This window comes from Ranitomeya imitator, chromosome 5 (genome assembly GCF_032444005.1).
Source record: "Ranitomeya imitator isolate aRanImi1 chromosome 5, aRanImi1.pri, whole genome shotgun sequence".
Classification (NCBI taxonomy): Eukaryota; Metazoa; Chordata; class Amphibia; order Anura; family Dendrobatidae; genus Ranitomeya; species Ranitomeya imitator.
Genome location: NC_091286.1, coordinates 701,671,968 through 701,699,192, shown reverse-complemented (window position 1 = coordinate 701,699,192; position 27,225 = coordinate 701,671,968). Strand labels below are relative to the sequence as shown.

Below are 27,225 nucleotides of genomic sequence, written 5' to 3'. Positions count from 1 at the left end.
TGGAGCGAGCGTGCACAGTACAGGAGAGCGAGGAGGATGGAGCGAGCCTGCACAGAACAGGAGACTGAGAAGGATGGAGCGAGCGTGCACAGTACAGGAGAGCGAAGAGGCAGGGAGGATGGAGCGAGAATGCACAGTACAGGACAGCGAGAAGGATGGAGCGAGCGTGCACAGTACATGAGAGCGAGGGAGGATGGAGCGAGCGTGCACAGTACAGGAGAGCGAGGAGGCGGGGAGGATGGAGCGAGAATGCACAGTACAGGACAGCGAGGGAGGATATAGCGAGCGTGCACAGTACAGGAGAGCGAGGGAGGATGGAGCGAACGTGCACAGTAAAGGAGAGCGAGGAGGATGGAGCGAGCCTGCACAGTACAGGAGAGTGAGGAGGCAGGGAGGATGGATGGGGCGAGCATGCACAGTACAGGAGAGCGAGGAGGATGGAGCGAGCCTGCACAGTACAGGAGAGCGAGGAGGCAGGGAGGATGGAGCAAGCATGCACAGTACAGGAGAGCGAGGGAGGATGGAGCGAGCGTGCACAGTACAGGAGAGCGGGGTGGGGAGGATGGAGCGAGCGTGCATAGTACAGGAGAGCGGGGTGGGGAGGATGGAGCGAGCGTGCACAGTACAGGAGAGCGAGGCGGGGAGGATGGAGCGAGCGTGCACAGTACAGGAGAGCGGGGTGGGGAGGATGGAGCAAGCGTACACAGTACAGGAGAACGAGGAGGCAGGGAGGATGGAGCGAGCATGCACTTTACAGGAGAGCGAGGGAGGATGGAGCGAGTGTGCACAGTACAGGAGAGCGAGGAGGCAGGGAGGATGGAGCGAGCGTGCACAGTACAGGAGAGCGAGGGAGGATGGAGCGAGTGTGCACAGTACAGGAGAGCGAGGAGGTGGGGAGGATGGAGCGAGCGTGCACAGTACAGGAGAGCGAGGAGGATGGAGCGAGCCTGCACAGTACAGGAGAGCGAGGATGCGGGGAGGATGGAGCGAGCATGCACAGTACAGGAGAGCGAGGGAGGATGGAGCGAGCGTGCACAGTACTGGAGAGCGAGGCGGGGAGGATGGAGCGAGCGTACACAGTACAGGAGAACGAGGAGGCGGGGAAGGATGGAGCGAGCGTGCACAGTACAGGAGAGCGAGGCGGGGAGGATGGAGCGAGCGTGGGCAGTACAGGAGAGCAAGGAAGGATGGAGCGAGTGTGCACAGTACAGGAGAGCGAGGAGGCGGGGAGGATGGAGCGAGCGTGCACAGTACAGGAGCGAGGAGGCGGGAAAGGATGGAGTGAGCGTGCATAATACGTGAGAACGAGGAGGCGGGGAGGTTGGAGCGAGCGTGCACAGTACAGGAGAGCGAGGGAGGATGGAGCGAGCGTGCACAGTACAGGAGAGCGGGGTGGGGAGGATGGAGCGAGCGTGCATAGTACAGGAGAGCGGGGTGGGGAGGATGGAGCGAGCGTGCACAGTACAGGAGAGCGAGGCGGGGAGGATGGAGCGAGCGTGCACAGTACAGGAGAGCGGGGTGGGGAGGATGGAGCAAGCGTACACAGTACAGGAGAACGAGGAGGCAGGGAGGATGGAGCGAGCATGCACTTTACAGGAGAGCGAGGGAGGATGGAGCGAGTGTGCACAGTACAGGAGAGCGAGGAGGCAGGGAGGATGGAGCGAGCGTGCACAGTACAGGAGAGCGAGGGAGGATGGAGCGAGTGTGCACAGTACAGGAGAGCGAGGAGGTGGGGAGGATGGAGCGAGCGTGCACAGTACAGGAGAGCGAGGAGGATGGAGCGAGCCTGCACAGTACAGGAGAGCGAGGATGCGGGGAGGATGGAGCGAGCATGCACAGTACAGGAGAGCGAGGGAGGATGGAGCGAGCGTGCACAGTACTGGAGAGCGAGGCGGGGAGGATGGAGCGAGCGTACACAGTACAGGAGAACGAGGAGGCGGGGAAGGATGGAGTGAGCGTGCACAGTACAGGAGAGCGAGGCGGGGAGGATGGAGCGAGCGTGGGCAGTACAGGAGAGCAAGGAAGGATGGAGCGAGTGTGCACAGTACAGGAGAGCGAGGAGGCGGGGAGGATGGAGCGAGCGTGCACAGTACAGGAGCGAGGAGGCGGGAAAGGATGGAGTGAGCGTGCATAATACGTGAGAACGAGGAGGCGGGGAGGTTGGAGCGAGCGTGCACAGTAGCGGAGAGCGAGGAGGTGGGGGAGGATGGAGCGAGCATGCAGAGTACAGGAGAGCGAGGAGGCGGGGGAGGATGGAGCGAGCGTGCACAGTACAGGAGAGCGAGGAGACAGGGGAGGAGGGAGCGAGCGTGCACAGTATAGGAGAGCGAGGAGACGGCGGAGGATGGAGCAAGTGTGCACAGTACAGGAGAGCGAGGAGGCGAAGAAGGATGGAGCGAGCGTGCACAGTACAGGAAAGCGAGGAAGGATGGAGCGAGTGTGCACAGTACAGGTGAGCGAGGAGGCGGGGAGGATGGAGCGAGTGTGCACAGTACAGGAGAGCAAGGAGGCGGGGAGGATGGAGCGAGCGTGCATAATACATGAGAGCGAGGAGGCAGGGGAGGTTGGAGCGAGCGTGCACAGTAGCGGAGAGCGAGGAGGCGGGGAGGATGGAGCGAGCGTGCACAGTACAGGAGAGTGAGGAGGCGATGAAGGATGGAGCGAGCGTGCACAGTACAGAAGAGCAAGGAGGCGAGGAAGGATTGAGCGAGCGAGCACAGTACAGGAGAGCGAGGATGCGGGGAGGAGGGAGCGAGCGTGCACAGTACAGGAGAGCGAGGAGATGGCGGAGGATGGAGCAAGTGTGCACAGTACAGGAGAGCGATGAGGCGAAGAAGGATGGAGCGAGCGTGCACAATACAGGAAAGCGAGGAAGGATGGAGCGAGTGTGCACAGTACAGGAGAGCGAGGAGGCGGGGAGGATGGAGCGAGCGTGCACAGTACAGGAGCGAGGAATGGGAAAGGATGGAGGGAGCATGCATAATACAGGAGAGCGAGGAGGCAGGGGAGGATGGAGCGAGCGTGCACAGTACCGGAGAGCGAGGAGGCGGGGAGGATGGAGCGAGCGTGCACAGTACAGGAGAGCGAGGAGGTGGTGGGGAGGATGGAGCGAGCGTGCACAGTACAGGAGAGCGAGGAGGTGGTGGGGAGGATGGAGCGAGCGTGCACAGTACAGGAGAGCGAGGAGGTGGGGGAGGATGGAGCGAGCGTGCAGAGTACAGGAGAGCGAGGAGGCGGGGAGGATGGAGAGAGCGTGCACAGTACAGGAGAGCGAGGCGGGGAGGATCGAGCGAGCATGCACAGTACAGGAGCACAAGGAGGCGGGGAGGATATAGTGAGCGTGCACAGTACAGGAGAGCGAGGGAGGATGGAGCGAGCGTGCACAGTACAGGAGAGCCAGGAGGCGGGGAGGATATAGTGAGCGTGCACAGTACAGGAGAGCGAGGGAGGATGGAGCGAGCGTGCACAGTAAAGGAGAGCGAGGAGGCAGGGAGGATGGAGCGAGCGTGCACAGTAAAGGAGAGCGAGGAGGATGGAGCGAGCCTGCACAGTACAGGAGAGCGAGGAGGCAGGGAGGATGGAGCGAGCAAGCACAGTACAGGAGAGCGAGGAGGATGGAGCGAGCCTGCACAGTACAGGAGAGCGAGGAGGCAGGGAGGATGGAGCGAGCATGCACAGTACAGGAGAGCGAGGGAGGATGGAGCGAGCGTGCACAGTACCGGAGAGCGAGGCGGGGAGGATGGAGCGAGTGTGCACAGTACAGGAGAGCGAGGAGGTGGGGAGGATGAAGCGAGCCTGCACAGTACAGGAGAGCGAGGAGGCGGAGAGGATGGATCGAACATGCACAGTACAGGAGAGCGAGGGAGGATGGAGCGAGCGTGCACAGTACAGGAGAGCGAGGCGGGGAGGATGGAGCGAGCGTGCACAGTACAGGAGAGCGGCGTGGGGAGGATGGAGCAAGCGTACACAGTACAGGAGAGCGAGGATGCGGGGAGGAGGGAGCGAGCGTGCACAGTACAGGAGAGCGAGGAGATGGCGGAGGATGGAGCAAGTGTGCACAGTACATGAGAGCGATGAGGCGAAGAAGGATGGAGCGAGCGTGCACAATACAGGAAAGCGAGGAAGGATGGAGCGAGTGTGCACAGTACAGGAGAGCGAGGAGGCGGGGAGGATGGAACGAGCGTGCACAGTACATGAGCGAGGAATGGGAAAGGATGGAGGGAGCATGCATAATACAGGAGAGCGAGGAGGCAGGGGAGGATGGAGCGAGCGTGCACAGTACCGGAGAGCGAGGAGGCGGGGAGGATGGAGCGAGCGTGCACAGTACAGGAGAGCGAGGAGGTGGTGGGGAGGATGGAGCGAGCGTGCACAGTACAGGAGAGCGAGGAGGTGGTGGGGAGGATGGAGCGAGCGTGCACAGTACAGGAGAGCGAGGAGGTGGGGGAGGATGGAGCGAGCGTGCACAGTACAGGAGAGCGAGGAGGCGGGGGGATGGAGCGAGTGTGCAGAGTACAGGAGAGCGAGGAGGCGGGGAGGATGGAGAGAGCGTGCACAGTACAGGAGAGCGAGGCGGGGAGGATCGAGCGAGCATGCACAGTACAGGAGCACAAGGAGGCGGGGAGAATGGAGCGAGCGTGCACAGTACAGGAGAGCCAGGAGGCGGGGAGGATATAGTGAGCGTGCACAGTACAGGAGAGCGAGGGAGGATGGAGCGAGCGTGCACAGTACAGGAGAGCGAGGAGGATGGAGCGAGCCTGCACAGTACAGGAGAGCGAGGAGGCAGGGAGGATGGAGCGAGCATGCACAGTACAGGAGAGCAAGGAGGATGGAGCGAGCCTGCACAGTACAGGAGAGCGAGGAGGCAGGGAGGATGGAGCGAGCATGCACAGTACAGGAGAGCGAGGAGGATGGAGCGAGCCTGCACAGTACAGGAGAGCGAGGAGGCAGGGAGGATGGAGCGAGCATGCACAGTACAGGAGAGCGAGGGAGGATGGAGCGAGCGTGCACAGTACAGGAGAGCGAGGAGGCAGGGAGGATGGAGCGAGCGTGCACAGTACCGGAGAGAGAGGCGGGGAGGATGGAGCGAGTGTGCACAGTACAGGAGAGCGAGGAGGTGGGGAGGATGAAGCGAGCCTGCACAGTACAGGAGAGCGAGGAGGCGGAGAGGATGGAGCGAACATGCACAGTACAGGAGAGCGAGGGAGGATGGAGCGAGCGTGCACAGTACAGGAGAGCGAGGCGGGGAGGATGGAGCGAGCGTGCACAGTACAGGAGAGCGGCGTGGGGAGGATGGAGCAAGCGTACACAGTACAGGAGAACGAGGAGGCGGGGGAGGATGGAGCGAGCGTGCACAGTACAGGAGACCGAGGCGGGGAGGATGGAGCGAGCGTGCGCAGTAAAGGAGAGCGAGGAAGGATGGAGCGAGTGTGCACAGTACAGGAGAGCGAGGAGGCGGGGAGGATGGAGCGAGCGTGCACAGTACAGGAGCGAGGAGGCGGGAAAGGATGGAGTGAGCATGCATAATACATGAGAACGAGGAGGCGGGGAGGTTGGAGCGAGCGTGCACAGTAGCGGAGAGCGAGGAGGTGGTGGGGAGGATGGAGCGAGCGTGCATAGTACAGGAGAGCGAGGAGGTGGGGGAGGATGGAGCGACTGTGCACAGTACAGGAGAGCGAGGAGGAGGAAGCGAGCGTGCACAGTACAGGAGAGCGAGGAGGCGGGGGGATGGAGCGAGCGTGCAGAGTACAGGAGAGCGAGGAGGCGGGGGAGGATGGAGCGAGTGTGCACAATACAGGAGAGCGAGGAGGCGGGGGAGGAGGGAGCGAGTGTGCACAGCACAGGAGAGCGAGGAGGAGCGAGTAGGCGGGGAGGAGGGAGCGAACGTGCGCAGTACAGGAGAGCGAGAAGGCGGGGAGGAGGGAGCGAACGTGCGCAGCACAGGAGAGCGAGGCGGGGGAGGATGGAGCGAGTGTGCACAGTACAGGAGAGCGAGGAAGCGGGGGAGGATGGAGTGAGCGTGCATAGTACAGTAAAGCAAAGAGGCGGGGAGGATGGAGAGTGTGCACAGTACAGGAGAGCGAGGAGGCGGGGGAGGATGGAGTGAGCGTGCACAGTACCGGAGAGCGAGGAGGCGGGGAGGATGAAGCAGGCATGCACAGTACAAGAGAGCGAGGAGGCAAGGAAGGATGGAGCGAGCGTGCACAGTACAGGAGAGCGAGGAGGATGGAGCGAGCCTGCACAGTACAGGAGAGCGAGGAGGATGGAGCGAGCGTGCACAGAACAGGAGACTGAGAAGGATGGAGCGAGCGTGCACAGTACAGGAGAGCGAAGAGGCAGGGAGGATGGAGCGAGAATGCACAGTACAGGACAGCGAGAAGGATGGAGCGAGCGTGCACAGTACATGAGAGCGAGGGAGGATGGAGCGAGCGTGCACAGTACAGGAGAGCGAGGAGGCGGGGAGGATGGAGCGAGAATGCACAGTACAGGACAGCGAGAAGGATGGAGCGAGCGTGCACAGTACATGAGAGCGAGGGAGGATATAGCGAGCGTGCACAGTACAGGAGAGCGAGGGAGGATGGAGCGAACGTGCACAGTAAAGGAGAGCGAGGAGGATGGAGCGAGCCTGCACAGTACAGGAGAGTGAGGAGGCAGGGAGGATGGATGGGGCGAGCATGCACAGTACAGGAGAGCGAGGAGGATGGAGCGAGCCTGCACAGTACAGGAGAGCGAGGAGGCAGGGAGGATGGAGCAAGCATGCACAGTACAGGAGAGCGAGGGAGGATGGAGCGAGCGTGCACAGTACAGGAGAGCGGGGTGGGGAGGATGGAGCGAGCGTGCATAGTACAGGAGAGCGGGGTGGGGAGGATGGAGCGAGCGTGCACAGTACAGGAGAGCGAGGCGGGGAGGATGGAGCGAGCGTGCACAGTACAGGAGAGCGGGGTGGGGAGGATGGAGCAAGCGTACACAGTACAGGAGAACGAGGAGGCAGGGAGGATGGAGCGAGCATGCACTTTACAGGAGAGCGAGGGAGGATGGAGCGAGTGTGCACAGTACAGGAGAGCGAGGAGGCAGGGAGGATGGAGCGAGCGTGCACAGTACAGGAGAGCGAGGGAGGATGGAGCGAGTGTGCACAGTACAGGAGAGCGAGGAGGTGGGGAGGATGGAGCGAGCGTGCACAGTACAGGAGAGCGAGGAGGATGGAGCGAGCCTGCACAGTACAGGAGAGCGAGGATGCGGGGAGGATGGAGCGAGCATGCACAGTACAGGAGAGCGAGGGAGGATGGAGCGAGCGTGCACAGTACTGGAGAGCGAGGCGGGGAGGATGGAGCGAGCGTACACAGTACAGGAGAACGAGGAGGCGGGGAAGGATGGAGCGAGCGTGCACAGTACAGGAGAGCGAGGCGGGGAGGATGGAGCGAGCGTGGGCAGTACAGGAGAGCAAGGAAGGATGGAGCGAGTGTGCACAGTACAGGAGAGCGAGGAGGCGGGGAGGATGGAGCGAGCGTGCACAGTACAGGAGCGAGGAGGCGGGAAAGGATGGAGTGAGCGTGCATAATACGTGAGAACGAGGAGGCGGGGAGGTTGGAGCGAGCGTGCACAGTAGCGGAGAGCGAGGAGGTGGGGGAGGATGGAGCGAGCATGCAGAGTACAGGAGAGCGAGGAGGCGGGGGAGGATGGAGCGAGCGTGCACAGTACAGGAGAGCGAGGAGACAGGGGAGGAGGGAGCGAGCGTGCACAGTATAGGAGAGCGAGGAGACGGCGGAGGATGGAGCAAGTGTGCACAGTACAGGAGAGCGAGGAGGCGAAGAAGGATGGAGCGAGCGTGCACAGTACAGGAAAGCGAGGAAGGATGGAGCGAGTGTGCACAGTACAGGTGAGCGAGGAGGCGGGGAGGATGGAGCGAGTGTGCACAGTACAGGAGAGCAAGGAGGCGGGGAGGATGGAGCGAGCGTGCATAATACATGAGAGCGAGGAGGCAGGGGAGGTTGGAGCGAGCGTGCACAGTAGCGGAGAGCGAGGAGGCGGGGAGGATGGAGCGAGCGTGCACAGTACAGGAGAGTGAGGAGGCGATGAAGGATGGAGCGAGCGTGCACAGTACAGAAGAGCAAGGAGGCGAGGAAGGATTGAGCGAGCGAGCACAGTACAGGAGAGCGAGGATGCGGGGAGGAGGGAGCGAGCGTGCACAGTACAGGAGAGCGAGGAGATGGCGGAGGATGGAGCAAGTGTGCACAGTACAGGAGAGCGATGAGGCGAAGAAGGATGGAGCGAGCGTGCACAATACAGGAAAGCGAGGAAGGATGGAGCGAGTGTGCACAGTACAGGAGAGCGAGGAGGCGGGGAGGATGGAGCGAGCGTGCACAGTACAGGAGCGAGGAATGGGAAAGGATGGAGGGAGCATGCATAATACAGGAGAGCGAGGAGGCAGGGGAGGATGGAGCGAGCGTGCACAGTACCGGAGAGCGAGGAGGCGGGGAGGATGGAGCGAGCGTGCACAGTACAGGAGAGCGAGGAGGTGGTGGGGAGGATGGAGCGAGCGTGCACAGTACAGGAGAGCGAGGAGGTGGTGGGGAGGATGGAGCGAGCGTGCACAGTACAGGAGAGCGAGGAGGTGGGGGAGGATGGAGCGAGCGTGCAGAGTACAGGAGAGCGAGGAGGCGGGGAGGATGGAGAGAGCGTGCACAGTACAGGAGAGCGAGGCGGGGAGGATCGAGCGAGCATGCACAGTACAGGAGCACAAGGAGGCGGGGAGGATATAGTGAGCGTGCACAGTACAGGAGAGCGAGGGAGGATGGAGCGAGCGTGCACAGTACAGGAGAGCGAGGAGGATGGAGCGAGCCTGCACAGTACAGGAGAGCGAGGAGGCGGGGAGGATGGAGAGAGCGTGCACAGTACAGGAGAGCGAGGCGGGGAGGATCGAGCGAGCGTGCACAGTACAGGAGAGCCAGGAGGCGGGGAGGATATAGTGAGCGTGCACAGTACAGGAGAGCGAGGGAGGATGGAGCGAGCGTGCACAGTACAGGAGAGCGAGGAGGATGGAGCGAGCCTGCACAGTACAGGAGAGCGAGGAGGCAGGGAGGATGGAGCGAGCAAGCACAGTACAGGAGAGCGAGGCGGATGGAGCGAGCCTGCACAGTACAGGAGAGCGAGGAGGCAGGGAGGATGGAGCGAGCATGCACAGTACAGGAGAGCGAGGGAGGATGGAGCGAGCGTGCACAGTACAGGAGAGCGAGGAGGCAGGGAGGATGGAGCGAGCGTGCACAGTACCGGAGAGCGAGGCGGGGAGGATGGAGCGAGTGTGCACAGTACAGGAGAGCGAGGAGGTGGGGAGGATGAAGCGAGCCTGCACAGTACAGGAGAGCGAGGAGGCGGAGAGGATGGAGCGAACATGCACAGTACAGGAGAGCGAGGGAGGATGGAGCGAGCGTGCACAGTACAGGAGAGCGAGGCGGGGAGGATGGAGTGAGCGTGCACAGTACAGGAGAGCGGCGTGGGGAGGATGGAGCAAGCGTACACAGTACAGGAGAGCGAGGATGCGGGGAGGAGGGAGCGAGCGTGCACAGTACAGGAGAGCGAGGAGATGGCGGAGGATGGAGCAAGTGTGCACAGTACAGGAGAGCGATGAGGCGAAGAAGGATGGAGCGAGCGTGCACAATACAGGAAAGCGAGGAAGGATGGAGCGAGTGTGCACAGTACAGGAGAGCGAGGAGGCGGGGAGGATGGAACGAGCGTGCACAGTACAGGAGCGAGGAATGGGAAAGGATGGAGGGAGCATGCATAATACAGGAGAGCGAGGAGGCAGGGGAGGATGGAGCGAGCGTGCACAGTACCGGAGAGCGAGGAGGCGGGGAGGATGGAGCGAGCGTGCACAGTACAGGAGAGCGAGGAGGTGGTGGGGAGGATGGAGCGAGCGTGCACAGTACAGGAGAGCGAGGAGGTGGTGGGGAGGATGGAGCGAGCGTGCACAGTACAGGAGAGCGAGGAGGTGGGGGAGGATGGAGTGAGCGTGCACAGTACAGGAGAGCGAGGAGGCGGGGGGATGGAGCGAGTGTGCAGAGTACAGGAGAGCGAGGAGGCGGGGAGGATGGAGAGAGCGTGCACAGTACAGGAGAGCGAGGCGGGGAGGATCGAGCGAGCATGCACAGTACAGGAGCACAAGGAGGCGGGGAGAATGGAGCGAGCGTGCACAGTACAGGAGAGCCAGGAGGCGGGGAGGATATAGTGAGCGTGCTGTTATGGCTGGCAATCAGGCAACACAGCGTGCAGTAATCAGCGCACATACAGAGATCTGGCAATAACCCAAAACAATAGGACGAGCTCTGAGACGTGGAATCTCTGTAGACTGCAGTACCTGATCTATCCTCACACAACTGTAAGCAGCAGTGGATTGCGCCTATCAACTACCTATGCAACTCGGCACTGCCTGAGGAGCTGACTAGCCTGAAGATAGAAATACAAGCCTGACTTACCTCAGAGAAATACCCCAAAGGAATAGGCAGCCCCCACATATAATGACTGTTAGCAAGATGAAAAGACAAACGTAGGAATGAAATAGATTCAGCAAAGTGAGGCCCGATATTCTAGACAGAGCGAGGATAGCAAAGAGAACTATGCAGTCTACAAAAAACCCTAAAACGAAAACCACGCAAAGGGGCAAAAAGACCCACCGTGCCGAACTAACAGCACGGCGGTGCACCCCTTTGCTTCTCAGAGCTTCCAGCAAAAGTTAATAGCAAGCTGGACAGAAAAAACAGAAAACAAACTAGAAGCACTTATCTAGCAGAGCAGCAGGCCCAAGGAAAGATGCAGTAGCTCAGATCCAACACTGGAACATTGACAAGGAGCAAGGAAGACAGACTCAGGTGGAGCTAAATAGCAAGGCAGCCAACGAGCTCACCAAAACACCTGAGGGAGGAAGCCCAGAGACTGCAATACCACTTGTGACCACAGAAGTGAACTCAGCCACAGAATTCACAACAGTACCCCCCCCTTGAGGAGGGGTCACCGAACCCTCACCAGAACCCCCAGGCCGACCAGGATGAGCCACATGAAAGGCATGAACAAGATCTGGGGCATGGACATCAGAGGCAAAAACCCAGGAATTATCTTCCTGAGCATAACCCTTCCATTTGACCAGATACTGGAGTTTCCGTCTAGAGACACGAGAATCCAAAATCTTCTCCACAATATACTCCAATTCCCCCTCCACCAAAACAGGGGCAGGAGGCTCCACAGATGGAACCATAGGTGCCACGTATCTCCTCAACAACGACCTATGGAATACATTATGTATGGAAAAGGAGTCTGGGAGGGTCAGACGAAAAGACACCGGATTGAGAATCTCAGAAATCCTATACGGACCAATAAAACGAGGTTTAAATTTAGGAGAGGAAACCTTCATAGGTATATGACGAGAAGATAACCAAACCAGATCCCCAACACGAAGTCGGGGTCCCACACGGCGTCTGCGATTAGCGAAAAGCTGAGCCTTCTCCTGGGACAAGGTCAAATTGTCCACTACCTGAGTCCAGATCTGCTGCAACCTGTCCACCACATAATCCACACCAGGACAGTCCGAAGACTCAACCTGTCCTGAAGAGAAACGAGGATGGAACCCAGAATTGCAGAAAAATGGAGAGACCAAGGTAGCCGAGCTGGCCCGATTATTAAGGGCGAACTCAGCCAACGGCAAAAATGACACCCAATCATCCTGGTCAGCGGAAACAAAACATCTCAGATATGTTTCCAAGGTCTGATTGGTTCGTTCGGTCTGGCCATTAGTCTGAGGATGGAAGGCCGAGGAAAAAGATAGGTCAATGCCCATCCTACCACAAAAGGCTCGCCAGAACCTCGAGACAAACTGGGAACCTCTGTCAGAAACAATATTCTCAGGAATGCCATGTAAACGAACCACATGCTGGAAGAACAAAGGCACCAAATCAGAGGAGGAAGGCAATTTAACCAAGGGCACCAGATGGACCATTTTAGAAAAGCGATCACAGACCACCCAAATGACAGACATTTTTTGAGAAACGGGAAGGTCAGAAATGAAATCCATCGAAATATGTGTCCAAGGCCTCTTCGGGACCGGCAAGGGCAAAAGCAACCCACTGGCACGTGAACAGCAGGGCTTAGCCCTAGCACAAATTCCACAGGACTGCACAAAAGCACGCACATCCCGTGACAGAGATGGCCACCAGAAGGATCTAGCAACCAACTCCCTGGTACCAAAGATTCCTGGATGACCGGCCAGCACCGAACAATGAAGTTCAGAGATAACTTTACTAGTCCACCTATCAGGGACGAACAGTTTCTCGGCCGGACAACGATCAGGTTTATTAGCCTGAAATTTCTGCAACACTCTCCGCAAATCAGGGGAGATGGCAGACACAATGACTCCTTCCTTGAGGATACTCGCCGGCTCAGATAACCCCGGAGAGTCGGGCACAAAACTCCTAGACAGAGCATCCGCCTTCACATTTTTAGAGCCCGGAAGGTATGAAATCACAAAATCAAAACGAGCAAAAAATAACGACCAACGGGCCTGTCTAGGATTCAAGCGCTTGGCAGACTCAAGATAAGTAAGGTTCTTATGATCAGTCAAAACCACCACGCGATGCTTAGCACCCTCAAGCCAATGACGCCACTCCTCGAATGCCCACTTCATGGCCAGCAACTCTCGGTTGCCCACATCATAATTACGCTCAGCAGCAGAAAATTTCCTGGAAAAGAAAGCACATGGTTTGAACACTGAGCAACCAGAACCTCTCTGTGACAAAACCGCCCCTGCACCAATCTCAGAAGCATCAACCTCGACCTGGAACGGAAGAGAAACATCAGGTTGACACAACACAGGGGCACAGCAAAAACGACGCTTCAACTCCTGAAAAGCTTCCACGGCAGCAGAAGACCAATTAACCAAATCAGCACCCTTCTTGGTCAAATCGGTCAATGGTCTGGCAATGCTAGAAAAATTACAGATGAAGCGACGATAAAAATTAGCAAAGCCCAGGAATTTCTGCAGACTTTTTAGAGATGTCGGCTGAGTCCAATCCTGGATGGCCTGAACCTTAACCGGATCCATCTCGATAGTAGAAGGGGAAAAGATGAACCCCAAAAATGAAACTTTCTGCACACCGAAGAGACACTTTGATCCCTTCACGAACAAGGAATTAGCACGCAGTACCTGGAAAACCATTCTGACTTGCTTCACATGAGACTCCCAATCATCTGAGAAGATCAAAATGTCATCCAAGTAAACAATCAAGAATTTATCCAGATACTCACGGAAAATGTCATGCATAAAAGACTGTAAAACAGATGGAGCATTGGCAAGTCCGAACGGCATCACCAGATACTCAAAATGACCCTCGGGCGTATTAAATGCCGTTTTCCATTCATCTCCCTGCCTGATTCTCACCAGATTATACGCACCACGAAGATCAATCTTAGTAAACCAACTAGCCCCCTTAATCCGAGCAAACAAGTCAGAAATCAATGGCAAGGGATACTGAAACTTAACAGTGATCTTATTAAGAAGGCGGTAATCAATACACGGTCTTAGCGAACCATCCTTCTTGGCTACAAAAAAGAACCCTGCTCCCAATGGTGACGACGATGGGCGAATATGTCCCTTCTCCAGGGACTCCTTCACATAACTGCGCATAGCGGTGTGTTCAGGTACGGACAAATTAAATAAACGACCCTTAGGGAATTTACTACCAGGAATCAAATCGATAGCACAATCACAATTCCTATGCGGAGGTAGGGCATCAGACTTGGACTCTTCAAATACATCCTGAAAGTCCGACAAGAACTCTGGGATGTCAGAAGGAATGGATGACGAAATAGACAAAAATGGAACATCACCATGTACTTCCTGACAACCCCAGCTGGTTACCGACATAGAGTTCCAATCCAATACTGGATTATGGGTTTGTAGCCATGGCAACCCCAACACGACCACATCATGCAAATTATGCAGTACCAAAAAGCGAATAACTTCCTGATGTGCAGGAGCCATGCACATGGTCAGCTGGGCCCAGTACTGAGGCTTATTCTTGGCCAAAGGTGTAGCATCAATTCCTCTCAACGGAATAGGACACCGCAAAGGCTCCAAGAAAAATCCACAACGTTTAGCATAATCCAAATCCATCAGATTCAGGGCAGCGCCTGAATCCACAAACGCCATGACAGAATATGATGACAAAGAGCACATTAAGGTAATGGACAAAAGGAATTTGGACTGTACAGTACCAATAACGGCAGAGCTATCGAACCGCCTAGTGCGTTTAGGACAATTAGAAATAGCATGAGTAGAATCACCACAATAGAAACACAGTCTGTTCAGACGTCTGTGTTCGTGCCGTTCTACTTTAGTCATAGTCCTGTCGCACTGCATAGGCTCAGGCTTACTCTCAGACAATACCGCCAGATGGTGCACAGATTTACGCTCGCGCAAGCGACGACCGATCTGAATGGCCAAGGACATAGACTCATTCAAACCAGCAGGCATAGGAAATCCCACCATTACATCCTTAAGAGCTTCAGAGAGACCCTTTCTGAACAAAGCCGCTAGTGCAGATTCATTCCACAGAGTGAGTACTGACCATTTTCTAAATTTCTGACAATATAATTCTACATCATCCTGACCCTGGCATAAAGCCAGCAGATTTTTCTCAGCTTGATCCACTGAATTAGGCTCATCGTAAAGCAATCCCAGCGCCTGGAAAAATGCATCAACATTACTCAATGCAGAATCTCCTGGTGCAAGAGAAAACGCCCAGTCCTGTGGGTCGCCGCGCAAAAAAGAAATAATAATCAAAACCTGTTGAATAGGATTACCAGAAGAATGAGGTTTCAAGGCCAAAAATAGCTTACAATTATTTCTGAAGCTCAGGAACTTAGTTCTGTCACCAAAAAACAAATCAGGAATCGGAATTCTTGGTTCTAGCATCGATTTCTGATCAATAGTATCTTGAATCTTTTGTACATTTACAACGAGATTATCCATTGAGGAGCACAGAGCCTGAATATCCATGTCCACAGCTGTGTCCTGAAGCACTCTAATGTCTAGGGGAAAAAAAAGACTGAAGACAGAGCTAAGAAAAAAAAATGATGTCAGGATTTCTTTTTTCCCTCTATTGGAAATCATTGAAGGGCTCCTTGTACTGTTATGGCTGGCAATCAGGCAACACAGCGTGCAGTAATCAGCGCACATACAGAGATCTGGCAAAAACCAAAAACAATAGGACGAGCTCTGAGACGTGGAATCTCTGTAGACTGCAGTACCTGATCTATCCTCACACAACTATAAGCAGCAGTGGATTGCGCCTATCACTACCTATGCAACTCGGCACTGCCTGAGGAGCTGACTAGCCTGAAGATAGAAATACAAGCCTGACTTACCTCAGAGAAATACCCCAAAGGAATAGGCAGCCCCCACATATAATGACTGTTAGCAAGATGAAAAGACAAACGTAGGAATGAAATAGATTCAGCAAAGTGAGGCCCGATATTCTAGACAGAGCGAGGATAGCAAAGAGAACTATGCAGTCTACAAAAACCCTAAAACGAAAACCACGCAAAGGGGCAAAAAGACCCACCGTGCCGAACTAACAGCACGGCGGTGCACCCCTTTGCTTCTCAGAGCTTCCAGCAAAAGTTAATAGCAAGCTGGACAGAAAAAACAGAAAACAAACTAGAAGCACTTATCTAGCAGAGCAGCAGGCCCAAGGAAAGATGCAGTAGCTCAGATCCAACACTGGAACATTGACAAGGAGCAAGGAAGACAGACTCAGGTGGAGCTAAATAGCAAGGCAGCCAACGAGCTCACCAAAACACCTGAGGGAGGAAGCCCAGAGACTGCAATACCACTTGTGACCACAGAAGTGAACTCAGCCACAGAATTCACAACAGCGTGCACAGTACAGGAGAGCGAGGGAGGATGGAGCGAGCGTGCACAGTACAGGAGAGCGAGGAGGATGGAGCGAGCCTGCACAGTACAGGAGAGCGAGGAGGCAGGGAGGATGGAGCGAGCATGCACAGTACAGGAGAGCGAGGAGGATGGAGCGAGCCTGCACAGTACAAGAGAGCGAGGAGGCAGGGAGGATGGAGCGAGCATGCACAGTACAGGAGAGCGAGGGAGGATGGAGCGAGCGTGCACAGTACAGGAGAGCGAGGAGGCAGGGAGGATGGAGCGAGCGTGCACAGTACCGGAGAGCGAGGCGGGGAGGATGGAGCGAGTGTGCACAGTACAGGAGAGCGAGGAGGTGGGGAGGATGAAGCGAGCCTGCACAGTACAGGAGAGCGAGGAGGCGGAGAGGATGGAGCGAACATGCACAGTACAGGAGAGCGAGGGAGGATGGAGCGAGCGTGCACAGTACAGGAGAGCGAGGCGGGGAGGATGGAGCGAGCGTGCACAGTACAGGAGAGCGGCGTGGGGAGGATGGAGCAAGCGTACACAGTACAGGAGAGCGAGGAGGCGGGGGAGGATGGAGCGAGCGTGCAAAGTACAGGAGACCGAGGCGGGGAGGATGGAGCGAGCGTGCGCAGTAAAGGAGAGCGAGGAAGGATGGAACGAGTGTGCACAGTACAGGAGAGCGAGGAGGCGGGGAGGATGGAGCGAGCGTGCACAGTACAGGAGCGAGGAGGCGGGAAAGGATGGAGTGAGCATGCATAATACATGAGAACGAGGAGGCGGGGAGGTTGGAGCGAGCGTGCACAGTAGCGGAGAGCGAGGAGGTGGGGGAGGATGGAGCGAGCATGCACAGTACAGGAGAGCGAGGAGGCGGGGGAGGATGGAGCTAGCGTGCACAGTACAGGAGAGCGAGGAGCCGGGGGAGGAGGGAGCGAGCGTGCACAGTACAGGAAAGCGAGGAAGGATGGAGCGAGTGTGCACAGTACAGGAGAGCGAGGAGGCGGGGAGGATGGAGCGAGTGTGCACAGTACAGGAGAGCAAGGAGGCGGGGAGGATGGAGCGAGCGTGCACAATACAGGAGCGAGGAATGGGAAAGGATGGAGGGAGCGTGCATAATACAGGAGAGCGAGGAGGCAGGGGAGGATGGAGCGAGCGTGCACAGTACCGGAGAGCGAGGAGGCGGGAAAGGATGGAGCGAGCGTGCATAATACATGAGAGCGAGGAGGCAGGGGAGGTTGGAGCGAGCGTGCACAGTAGCGGAGAGCGAGGAGGTGGGGAGGATGGAGCGAGCGTGCACAGTACAGGAAAGCGAGGAGGCAGGGGAGGATGGAGCGAGCGTGCACAGTACTGGAGAGCGAGGAGGCGGGGGAGGATGGAGCGAGCGTGTACAGTACAGGAGAGCAAAGAGGCGGGGGAGGATGGAGAGAGTGTGCGCAGTACAGGAGAGCGAGGAGGCGGGGGAGGATGGAGCGAGTGTGCACAGTACAGGAGAACGAAAAGGCGGGGGAAGGATGGAGCGAGTGTGTGCAGTACAGGAGAGCGAGGAGGATGGAGCGAGCGTGCACAGTACAGGAGAGTGAGGAGGCGATGAAGGATGGAGTGAGCGTGCACAGTACAGGAGAGCAAGGAGGCGAGGAAGGATTGAGCGAGCGAGCACAATACAGGAGAGCGAGGATGCGGGGAGGAGGGAGCGAGCGTGCACAGTACAGGAGAGCGAGGAGATGGCGGAGGATGGCGCAAGTGTGCACAGTACAGGAGAGGGATGAGGCGAAGAAGGATGGAGCGAGCGTGCACAGTACAGCAAAGCGAGGAAGGATGGAGCGAGTGTGCACAGTACAGGAGAGAGAGGAGGCGGGGAGGATGGAGCAAGCGTGCATAGTACAGGAGCGAGGAATGGGAAAGGATGGAAGGAGCGTGCATAATACAGGAGAGCGAGGAGGCAGGGGAGGATGGAGCGAGCGTGCACAGTACCGGAGAGCGAGGAGGCGGGGAGAATGGAGCGAGCGTGCACAGTACAGGAGAGCGAGGAGGTGGTGGGGAGGATGGAGCGAGCGTGCACAGTACAGGAGAGCGAGGAGGTGGTGGGGAGGATGGAGCGAGCGTGCATAGTACAGGAGAGCGAGGAGGTGGGGGAGGATGGAGCGAGTGTGCACAGTACAGGAGAGCGAGGAGGAGGAAGCGAGCGTGCAGAGTACAGGAGAGCGAGGAGGCGGGGGAGGATGGAGCGAGTGTGCACAATACAGGAGAGCGAGGAGGCGGGGGAGGAGGGAGCGAGTGTGCACAGCACAGGAGAGCGAGGAGGCAGGGAGGAGGGAGCGAACGTGCGCAGCACAGGAGAGCGAGGAGGCGGGGAGGAGGGAGCGAACGTGCGCAGCACAGGAGAGCGAGGCGGGGGAGGATGGAGCGAGTGTGCACAGTACAGGAGAGCGAGGAAGCGGGGGAAGGATTGAGCGAGCGTGCATAGTACAGGAAAGCAAAAGGCGGGGAGGATGGAGAGTGTGCACAGTACAGGAGAGCGAGGAGGCGGGGGAGGATGGAGCGAGCGTGCACAGTACCGGAGAGCGAGGAGGCGGGGAGGATGAAGCAGGCGTGCACAGTACAAGAGAGCGAGGAGGCAAGGAAGGATGGAGCGAGCGTGCACAGTACAGGAGAGAGAGGAGGCGGGGGAGGATGGAGCGAGCGTGCACAGTACAGGAGAGCGAGGAGGCGGGGGAGAATGGAGCAAGTGTGCACAGTACAGGAGAGCGAGGAGGCAGGGGAGGAGGGAGTGATTGTGCACAGTACAGGGGAGCGATTGTGCACAGTACAGGAGAGCGAGGAGGCGGGGGAAGGATGGAGCGAGTGTGCACAGTACAGGAGACCGAGGAGGCGGGGGAGGATGGAGCGAGTGTGCAGAGTACAGGAGATCTAAGAGGTGAGGGAGGATGGAGCGAGTGTGCATAGTACAAAAAAGCGAGGGGACTGGGGATGGTTGCAGCAAGTGTGCACAGTACAGGTGAGCGAGAAGGCGGGAGGATGATGGAGCGAGCGTGCACAGTACAGGAGAGTGAGGAGGTGGTGGGGAGGATGGAGCGAGCGTGCACAGTACAGGAGAGCGAGGAGGTGGGGGAGGATGGAGCGAGTGTGCACAGTACAGGAGAGCAAGGAGGTGGGGGAGGATGGAGCGAGTGTGCACAGTACAGGTGAGCGAGGAAGCGGGGGAAGGATTGAGCGAGCGTGCATAGTACAGGAAAGCAAAAGGCGGGGAGGATGGAGAGTGTGCACAGTACAGGAGAGCGAGGAGGCGGGGGAGGATGGAGCGAGCGTGCACAGTACCGGAGAGCGAGGAGGCGGGGAGGATGAAGCAGGCGTGCACAGTACAAGAGAGCGAGGAGGCAAGGAAGGATGGAGCGAGCGTGCACAGTACAGGAGAGAGAGGAGGCGGGGGAGGATGGAGCGAGCGTGCACAGTACAGGAGAGCGAGGAGGCGGGGGAGAATGGAGCAAGTGTGCACAGTACAGGAGAGCGAGGAGGCAGGGGAGGAGGGAGTGATTGTGCACAGTACAGGGGAGCGATTGTGCACAGTACAGGAGAGCGAGGAGGCGGGGGAAGGATGGAGCGAGTGTGCACAGTACAGGAGACCGAGGAGGCGGGGGAGGATGGAGCGAGTGTGCAGAGTACAGGAGATCTAAGAGGTGAGGGAGGATGGAGCGAGTGTGCATAGTACAAAAAAGCGAGGGGACTGGGGATGGTTGCAGCAAGTGTGCACAGTACAGGTGAGCGAGAAGGCGGGAGGATGATGGAGCGAGCGTGCACAGTACAGGAGAGTGAGGAGGTGGTGGGGAGGATGGAGCGAGCGTGCACAGTACAGGAGAGCGAGGAGGTGGGGGAGGATGGAGCGAGTGTGCACAGTACAGGAGAGCAAGGAGGTGGGGGAGGATGGAGCGAGTGTGCACAGTACAGGTGAGCGAGAAGGTGGGGGGAGATGGAGCGAGTGTGCACAGTACAAAAAAGCGAGGAGACGTGGAAGATGGAACAAGTGTGCACAGTACAGGTGAGCGAGGATGGATGGAGTGAGTGTGCACACGGTAAGTGAGCGAGGAGGTAGGGGAGGATGGAGCGAGCAAGCATAGTATAGGAGAGCGAGGAGGTGGGGGTGGATGGAGTGAGTGCGCACACACGATAGGTGAGCGAGGAGGCAGGGGAGGATGGAGCGATCATGCACGTGACAAGTGAGCGAGGAGGCGGGGGAGGATGAAATGAGCGCTTGCGACAGGTGAGCAAGGAAAGGAGGGAGAGCTCGTTAGGTGAGTGAGGAGGAAGGGAGGGATGGAGCGAGCGCGCATGCAACAAGTGAGAGAGGAGACTGGAGGGAGGGTTGAGCAAGGACACATGCGGGGGAGGATCCTGATAGGTGATGAGGAAAGGGGGGTGAGTGCGACAGTGGAGAAGGAAAGGGAGAGAGCGCGACAGGTGAGGAGCAAAGGGAGAAGAGCGCGACAGGCGAGGAGGATAGGGAGAGAGAGCGGGACAGGTGAGGAGCAAAGGAGGAGAGCGCGACAGGCGAGGAGGATAGGGAGAGAGCGGGACAGGTGAGGAGCAAAGGAGGAGAGCGCCACAGATGAGGTATAAAGAGCGGAGAGCACAACGAAAGGTGTGAGTGTGATGTGAGATGGAGAGGAAGGAGAGCGTGACAGGTGAAGTGGGACGGGGGAGAACGCAACAGGTGAGCAAAGAAAGGAGGGAGAGAATGATAGGTGAGCGAGGAAAGGTTGGAGCACGTGCAACAGGTGAACAAAGAAAGGGGGAGAATTGAGCGCATAACAGGTAAGTGAGTAAAGGGGGGTGGAAGGCAGGACAAGAGCGCATAACAGGAGAGCGAGACCTAATACTTCTCACAGCTGGAGATTTGTGTCAGTTTTGTCCAGATATCAGTGCACACATCTCCCTCCGCTGCTGATGGTTTGTTACACTGTATCAGTGCAGAGTTCAGGCTCTTCTGCTCAGAGCATTTTCGAAATTGGATAAAACTGTAACAAACCCTCAGCTGTAAGAAAACTAGGTCAGGACAAGTTATCGACCTCTGCTTGATGTCAATGAATATAAAGTCTGCATCCAGAGAATGGAGCAGAATTAGGCAGGAAGAGGCCACGCTCAGAGCCGTAAAGTTACTGATACTCACGGTTACACCTCTTCTGCACGAATCGCAGCTTGCACGCCGTCCGGTAGGTGGACAGACGAATCACGTCAAAGTTCTGAGCCCCTAGGAAAAAACAGGGCAGATGTCAGCAACAGGACAGTCCTCCAGGGAGAAGAGTACAGGACAAGACAGGCCCGGCCTCTAGGGGGCAGATCACAGGACAGGACCGGCCTGGCCTACTGAGAGCAGAGCACAGGGCGAGACAGGACCAGCCTCCAGGGGGAAGAGCACAGGACAGGACCGGCCTACAGGGGGCAGAGTACAGGACAGGACCGGCCTACAGGGGGCAGAGTACAGGACAAGACGAGACAGGACCAGCCTCAAGGGGGCAGAGCACAGAACCGGACCGACCTACAGGGGGCAGAGCTCAGGACAGGATAAGACAGGACCGGCCTCCAGGAGGCAGAGTACAGGACAGGACGAGACAGAACTGGCCTCCAGGGGGCAGAGTACAGGACAGGACAAGACAGGACCAGAGTTCAGGGGACAAAGTACAGGACAGGACAAGACAGGAACAGCCTCCAGGAGGCAGAGTACAGGACAGGACGAGACAGAACTGGCCTCCAGGGGGCAGAGTACAGGACACGACAAGACAGGACCAGAGTTCAGGGGACAAAGTACAGGAGAAGACAAGACAGGAACAGCCTCCAGGGGACAAGGCTAAACAGGACAAGACAGGACCGGGAACCAGGAGGCAGAGCACAGGAGAAGACAAGACAGGAACAGCCTCCAGGGGACAAGGCTAAACAGGACAAGACAGGACCGGGAACCAGGAGGCAGAGCACAGGACAGGACAAGACAGGACCGGCCTACAGGGGGCAGAGTACATGACAGGACAAGACAGGACCGGCTTCCAGTACAAAAACAGGACTTGACAGGACCAGCCTCCGGGGGGCAGAGCACAGGACCGGCCTCCAGGGGGCAGAGGACAGGACAGGATGAGACAGGACCGTCCTTCGGGGGGCACAGTACTGGAGAAGACGAGACAGGACCAGCCTCCAGGGGGCAGAGCACCGGACAGGACAAGACAGGACCGCCTCCAGGGTGCAGAGGACAGGACAAGACAGGACCGCCTCCAGGGTGCAGAGGACAGGACAAGACAGGCCCCGCCTCCAGGGAGCAGAGTACAGGACAAGACAGGACCGTCCTCCGGGGGGGAAGGGTAGAGGACAAGATGAGACAGGACTGTCCCCCAGGGGGCAGAGCACAGGACAGGACGAGACAGGACCGGCCTCCATGGGGCAGAGCACAGGACAGGATGAGACAGGACCGGCCTCCAGGGGGCAGAGTACAGGACAGGACGAGACAGGACCAGCCACTGGGGGCAGAGTACAGGACAGGGCAAGACAGGACCGGCCTACAGGGGGCAGAGCCAGGACAGGATGACACAGGACCAGCCTCAAGAGGGCTGAGTATAGGACAGGACGAAACAGGACCCGCCTCCAGGGGGCAGAGTAAAGGACAGGACGAAACAGGACCGGCCTCCAGGGGGCAGAGTACAGGACAGGAAAAGCCACTATGGGGCAGAGTACAGGACAGGGCGAAACAGGACCGGCCTACAGGGGGCAGAGCCAGGACAGGATGAGACAGGACCGGATTCCAGTACAAAAACAGGACTTGACATGACCGGTCTCCAGGGGACACAGTACAGGTTAAGATGAGATAGGACCGGCCTCCAGGGGGCAAAGTACAGGACAGGACGAAACGGGACCGGCCTCCAGGGGGCAAAGTACAGGACAGGACGAAACGGGACCGGCCTCCAGGGGCCAGAGTACAGAATAGAACGAAACAGGACTGGCCTCCAAGGGGCAGAGTACAGGATGAAACAGGACTGGCCTCCAGGGGACAGAGTACAGGACAGGAAGAAACAGGACCGGCCCCCAGGAGGCAGAGTACAGGACCGGACGATACAGGACCAGCCTCCAGGGGCCAGAGTACAGGACAGGACGAGACAGGACCGGCCTCTACGGGGCAGAGTACAGGACAGGACGAAACAGGACCGGCGTCCAGGGGGCAGAGTACAGGACAGGACAAGACAGGACCGGCCTCTAGGGGGCAGAGTACAGGACAGGACAAGACAGGACCGGCCTCCAGGGGGCAGAGAACAGGACAGGACAAGACAGCATCGGCCTCTAGGGGGCAGAGTACAGGACAGGACAAGACAGGACCGGCCACTAGGGGGCAGAGTACAGGACAGGACAAGACAGGACCGGCCTCTAGGGGGCAGAGTACAGGACAGGACAAGACAGGATCGGCCTCTAGGGGGCAGAGTACAGGACAGGACAAGAGAGGACCGGCCTCCAGGGGGTAGAGAACAGGACAGGACAAGACAGGATCGGCCTCTAGGGGGCAGAGTACAGGACAGGACAAGACAGGACCGGCCTCTAGGGGGAAGAGTACAGGACAGGACAAGACAGGACCGGCCTCTAGGGGGCAGAGTACAGGATAAGACGAGACAGAACTGGTGGTCTCCAGATGTGGTGCCTGCACTTACTCATCTCCATGAAGAGCTGGCGCTTCTCCGCCATCGTCCTCCTGCGTCTTCCGCTCTCCTCAATCATCCTGCAGAGTAATCAAAGTCACAAGTTAGACAGTGGCACTGCAAAGTATACAGTATATACACATCACAAGGGCTGTGGATATGAGATCACAACCTCCCCCCTCCATCAGTGATGCTATAAGTTCCCCATCATACACACACAACAGTCACATCACACAGTCCTGATCCCTTCGCTGATGACATCACACATTCCTGATCCCGCCTGCGATGACATCACACACTCCTGATCCCTCCTTAGAAGACATCACACACTCCTGACCCCTCCTCTGATGACATCACACATTCCTAATATCTCCTCTGATGACCTCACACACTCCTGACCCCTCCTCTGATGACATCACACATTCCTAATATCTTCTCTGATGACATCACACACTCCTGATCCCTTCTCCGATGACATCACAAACCTGAGATGTCACGCCAGCTCTGATCATCGGGATTTCATAGGGCTGTGTGGTATGTATGATACCGCAACGTGCACTCACAACCTTATGTAGGTGCGTGTCTCCATTCGTCACCAGTCCAGAACTGTCCCAGTGCTCTGACAGGACACCAGTAGCTCTGCTAGTGGAAGAAGGGTGTAATGGAAAATGAGCTAGTGTTTATCCAGAGATGAAAGTCGGACTCAGCCCTTTATGTGTCCTGACAACGATCACACTGATCCGTGGGCGCTCAGGCTCTGCACCGCTCTCTGTGACATATGGAAAACTAGATGGATAAAGTGACAGACCGAGATCACCACCGAAAAAAGTAAATCTGAAACAAGTGACATCACAGAGAAAGAATGACCCCATCCCTGCACCAGTGACCGAGAGAGATCCCACTCCTAAATACAAGAATATAACTACTATAATACTGCTCCTAAATAAAAGAATATAACTACTATAATACTGCCCCTATATACAAGAATATAACTTCTATAATACTGCTCCTATGTACAAGAATATAACTACTATAATACTGCCCCCTATGTACAAGAATATAACTACTATAATACTGCTCTGATGTACAAGAATATAACTACTATAATACTGCTCCCTATATACAAGAATATAACTACTATAATACTGCTCCTAAATAAAAGAATATAACTACTATAATACTGCTCCTATGTATAAGAATATAACTACTATAATACTGCCCCTATGTACAAGAATATAACTACTATAATACTGCCCCTATGTACAAGAATATAACTACTATAATACTGCTCTGATGTACAAGAATATAACTACTATAATACTGCTCCCTATATACAAGAATATAACTACTATAATACTGCTCCTAAATAAAAGAATATAACTACTATAATACTGCTCCTATATACAAGAATATAACTACTATAATACTGCTCCTATATACAAGAATATAACTACTATAATACTGCTCCTATGTACAAGAATATAACTACTATAATACTGCTCTGATGTACAAGAATATAACTACTATAATACTGCCCCTATGTACTAGAATATAACTACTATAGTACTGCCCCTATGTACAAGAATATAACTACTATAATACTGCCCCTATGTACTAGAATATAACTACTATAGTACTGCCCCTATGTACAAGAATATAACTACTATAATACTGCTCCTATGTATAGGAATATAACTACTATAATACCGCCCCTATGTACAAGAATATAACTACTATAATACTGCCCCTATGTACAAGAATATAAGTACTATAATACTGCCCCTATGTACAAGAATATAACTACTATAATACTGCTCCTATGTACAAGAATATAACTACTATAATACTGCTCCTATGTACAAGAATATAACTACTATAATACTGCTCCTATGTACAAGAATATAACTACTATAATACTGCCCCTATGTACAAGAATATAACTACTATAATACTGCCCCTATGTACAAGAATATAACTACTATAATACTGCTCCTATGTACAAGAATATAACTTCTATAATACTGCTCCTATGTACAAGAATATAACTACTATAATACTGCCCCCTATGTACAAGAATATAACTACTATAATACTGCTCGGTTCTGTAGTGTTGGATACATGACAGCAGAGCAGGGGATATGAGGCCACACGGGTGAATGGTGACTGCAGCTCTGGCAGTGACTGGTGCACAGGACATGCTGTACTGGTGTTGCTGGGAGCTGTGGGATGAGAGGTTTCCTGTTTCGCGCTGTCACTTCCTCCCGGTAATTACATTAGATATGAGAGGAAGTAACATTCGCAGTGTGGGGGTCACTGTCAACTTCGCTGCGGACGCCCCCTGTCCTTTGCCCACGAGAGGACAACATGGCAGACAGGACCGCTCATAGATCCCACTTCCCCTCTCTACATTCCGTGCACACCGACTCTGCGACTAAGTCCCTGGACGGATGAGACCGCTCCTTTCTGGCGCCTCTGTCCTCACCCCGGACATCACGTGTTTTGTGCCAATTACATAAAGAAATTTCTCTATGAAGCAATTATACAGATGGAAAGAGTGCGGTTCATGTCCTTCAATCTCGTCACATCTGACAACTGTTCATTAAAAGTATGTGAACCCCTGCCACACTATATACACAGCACACACCACATACCTCACATATACACTATTTATATACAGCGCAGGAATTGCAGCTCTTTAAACGGCCCAAAAGTCATGGGACAATTATCTCAGAAGCTCTTTAATGGGCTGCATGGGCTTCTTCCTTGTTAACCCATCATCAGTTAAGCAGGTAAAAGGTCTGGAGAGGATTCCAGGTGTGGCATTTGCATTTGGAATCTGTTGCTGTGAACCCACAACAGGGGTCAGAGGGGCTTCTCAAATAATAAACAGACCATCATGAGGCTGAACGAAAGAAGAAATCCATTAGAGATCAGAAATGTTAGAAACGGCCAAATTAACAGTCTGGTATATTCTGCAAAAAAAAAAAAAATAGAGCGCCCTGGTGAGCTGGCAACTCAAAAGTGCCTGGATGTCCCCAGAAGACTACAGTGGTGGATGATCGAAGAATCCATTACATGGTGAAGAATTTTGAGTCACTTTTTTTTTCAGAATGTGTATCACAAAATAAAATAATTGAATGCAAATTATAGATGTGATCATGCTGCAGAGCAGGCGCCGCCGCCTACTGAAAGTGATTTTTTTCCCCCCTATACATATTATATTCAGTATGTAAAATAGAGGGCAGGTCAGTGAGGGATCGGTGACCTGTCAGAAGCCATACGGATGAATATGTAAGCAGAGCACCACATGAAGCCCCGCCCACAGTCCCGCCCCAGAGCACCACATGAAGCCCCACCCACAGTCCCACCCCAGAGCACAAGAATCTTGTTACCTGAAATTAAATATTAATCAACCACAAGACGGATTTCATCACCAGGTATCAGTGTAATCAGTATAACGGCGCCGACCTGAGACTGTGTGTAGTTACTGAGCACAATCCGGCTGACAGGGGCACTTTAAACAACACAATGCAACTCCAAGTCAATCACACTTCTGTGAAATCAACCCGTCCAGTTATGAAGCAACACTGATTGTGAATGAACTTCTCCTGTTGTTGTGCAAATGGAAGGGACAACAGGTAGAAATGA

The 27,225-nt window shown here is 55.6% G+C and overlaps 1 protein-coding gene across 18 annotated transcripts in view; it reads right to left on the bottom strand.

Annotated features, from left to right (window-relative positions):
- Positions 1–27,225, bottom strand: part of DTNB (dystrobrevin beta) — a 143,992-nt gene that overhangs the window by 98,222 nt on the left and 18,545 nt on the right. For 17 of the 18 annotated variants that reach the window (XM_069728538.1, XM_069728536.1, XM_069728526.1 and 14 more), the window contains exons 2-3: positions 23,590–23,657; positions 21,078–21,158 (exon numbers count right to left, since the gene is read on the bottom strand). Coding sequence is in view for 15 of the 18 variants with exons in the window: in XM_069728526.1 (XP_069584627.1) it covers positions 21,078–21,158; positions 23,590–23,656 (148 nt within the window). In the remaining 3 variants the exon portion in view is untranslated. Of the gene's footprint in view, positions 1–21,077; positions 21,159–23,589; positions 23,658–24,062; positions 24,093–27,225 lie in introns of those variants that run through there. The other variant, XM_069728522.1, reaches the window with a different exon arrangement.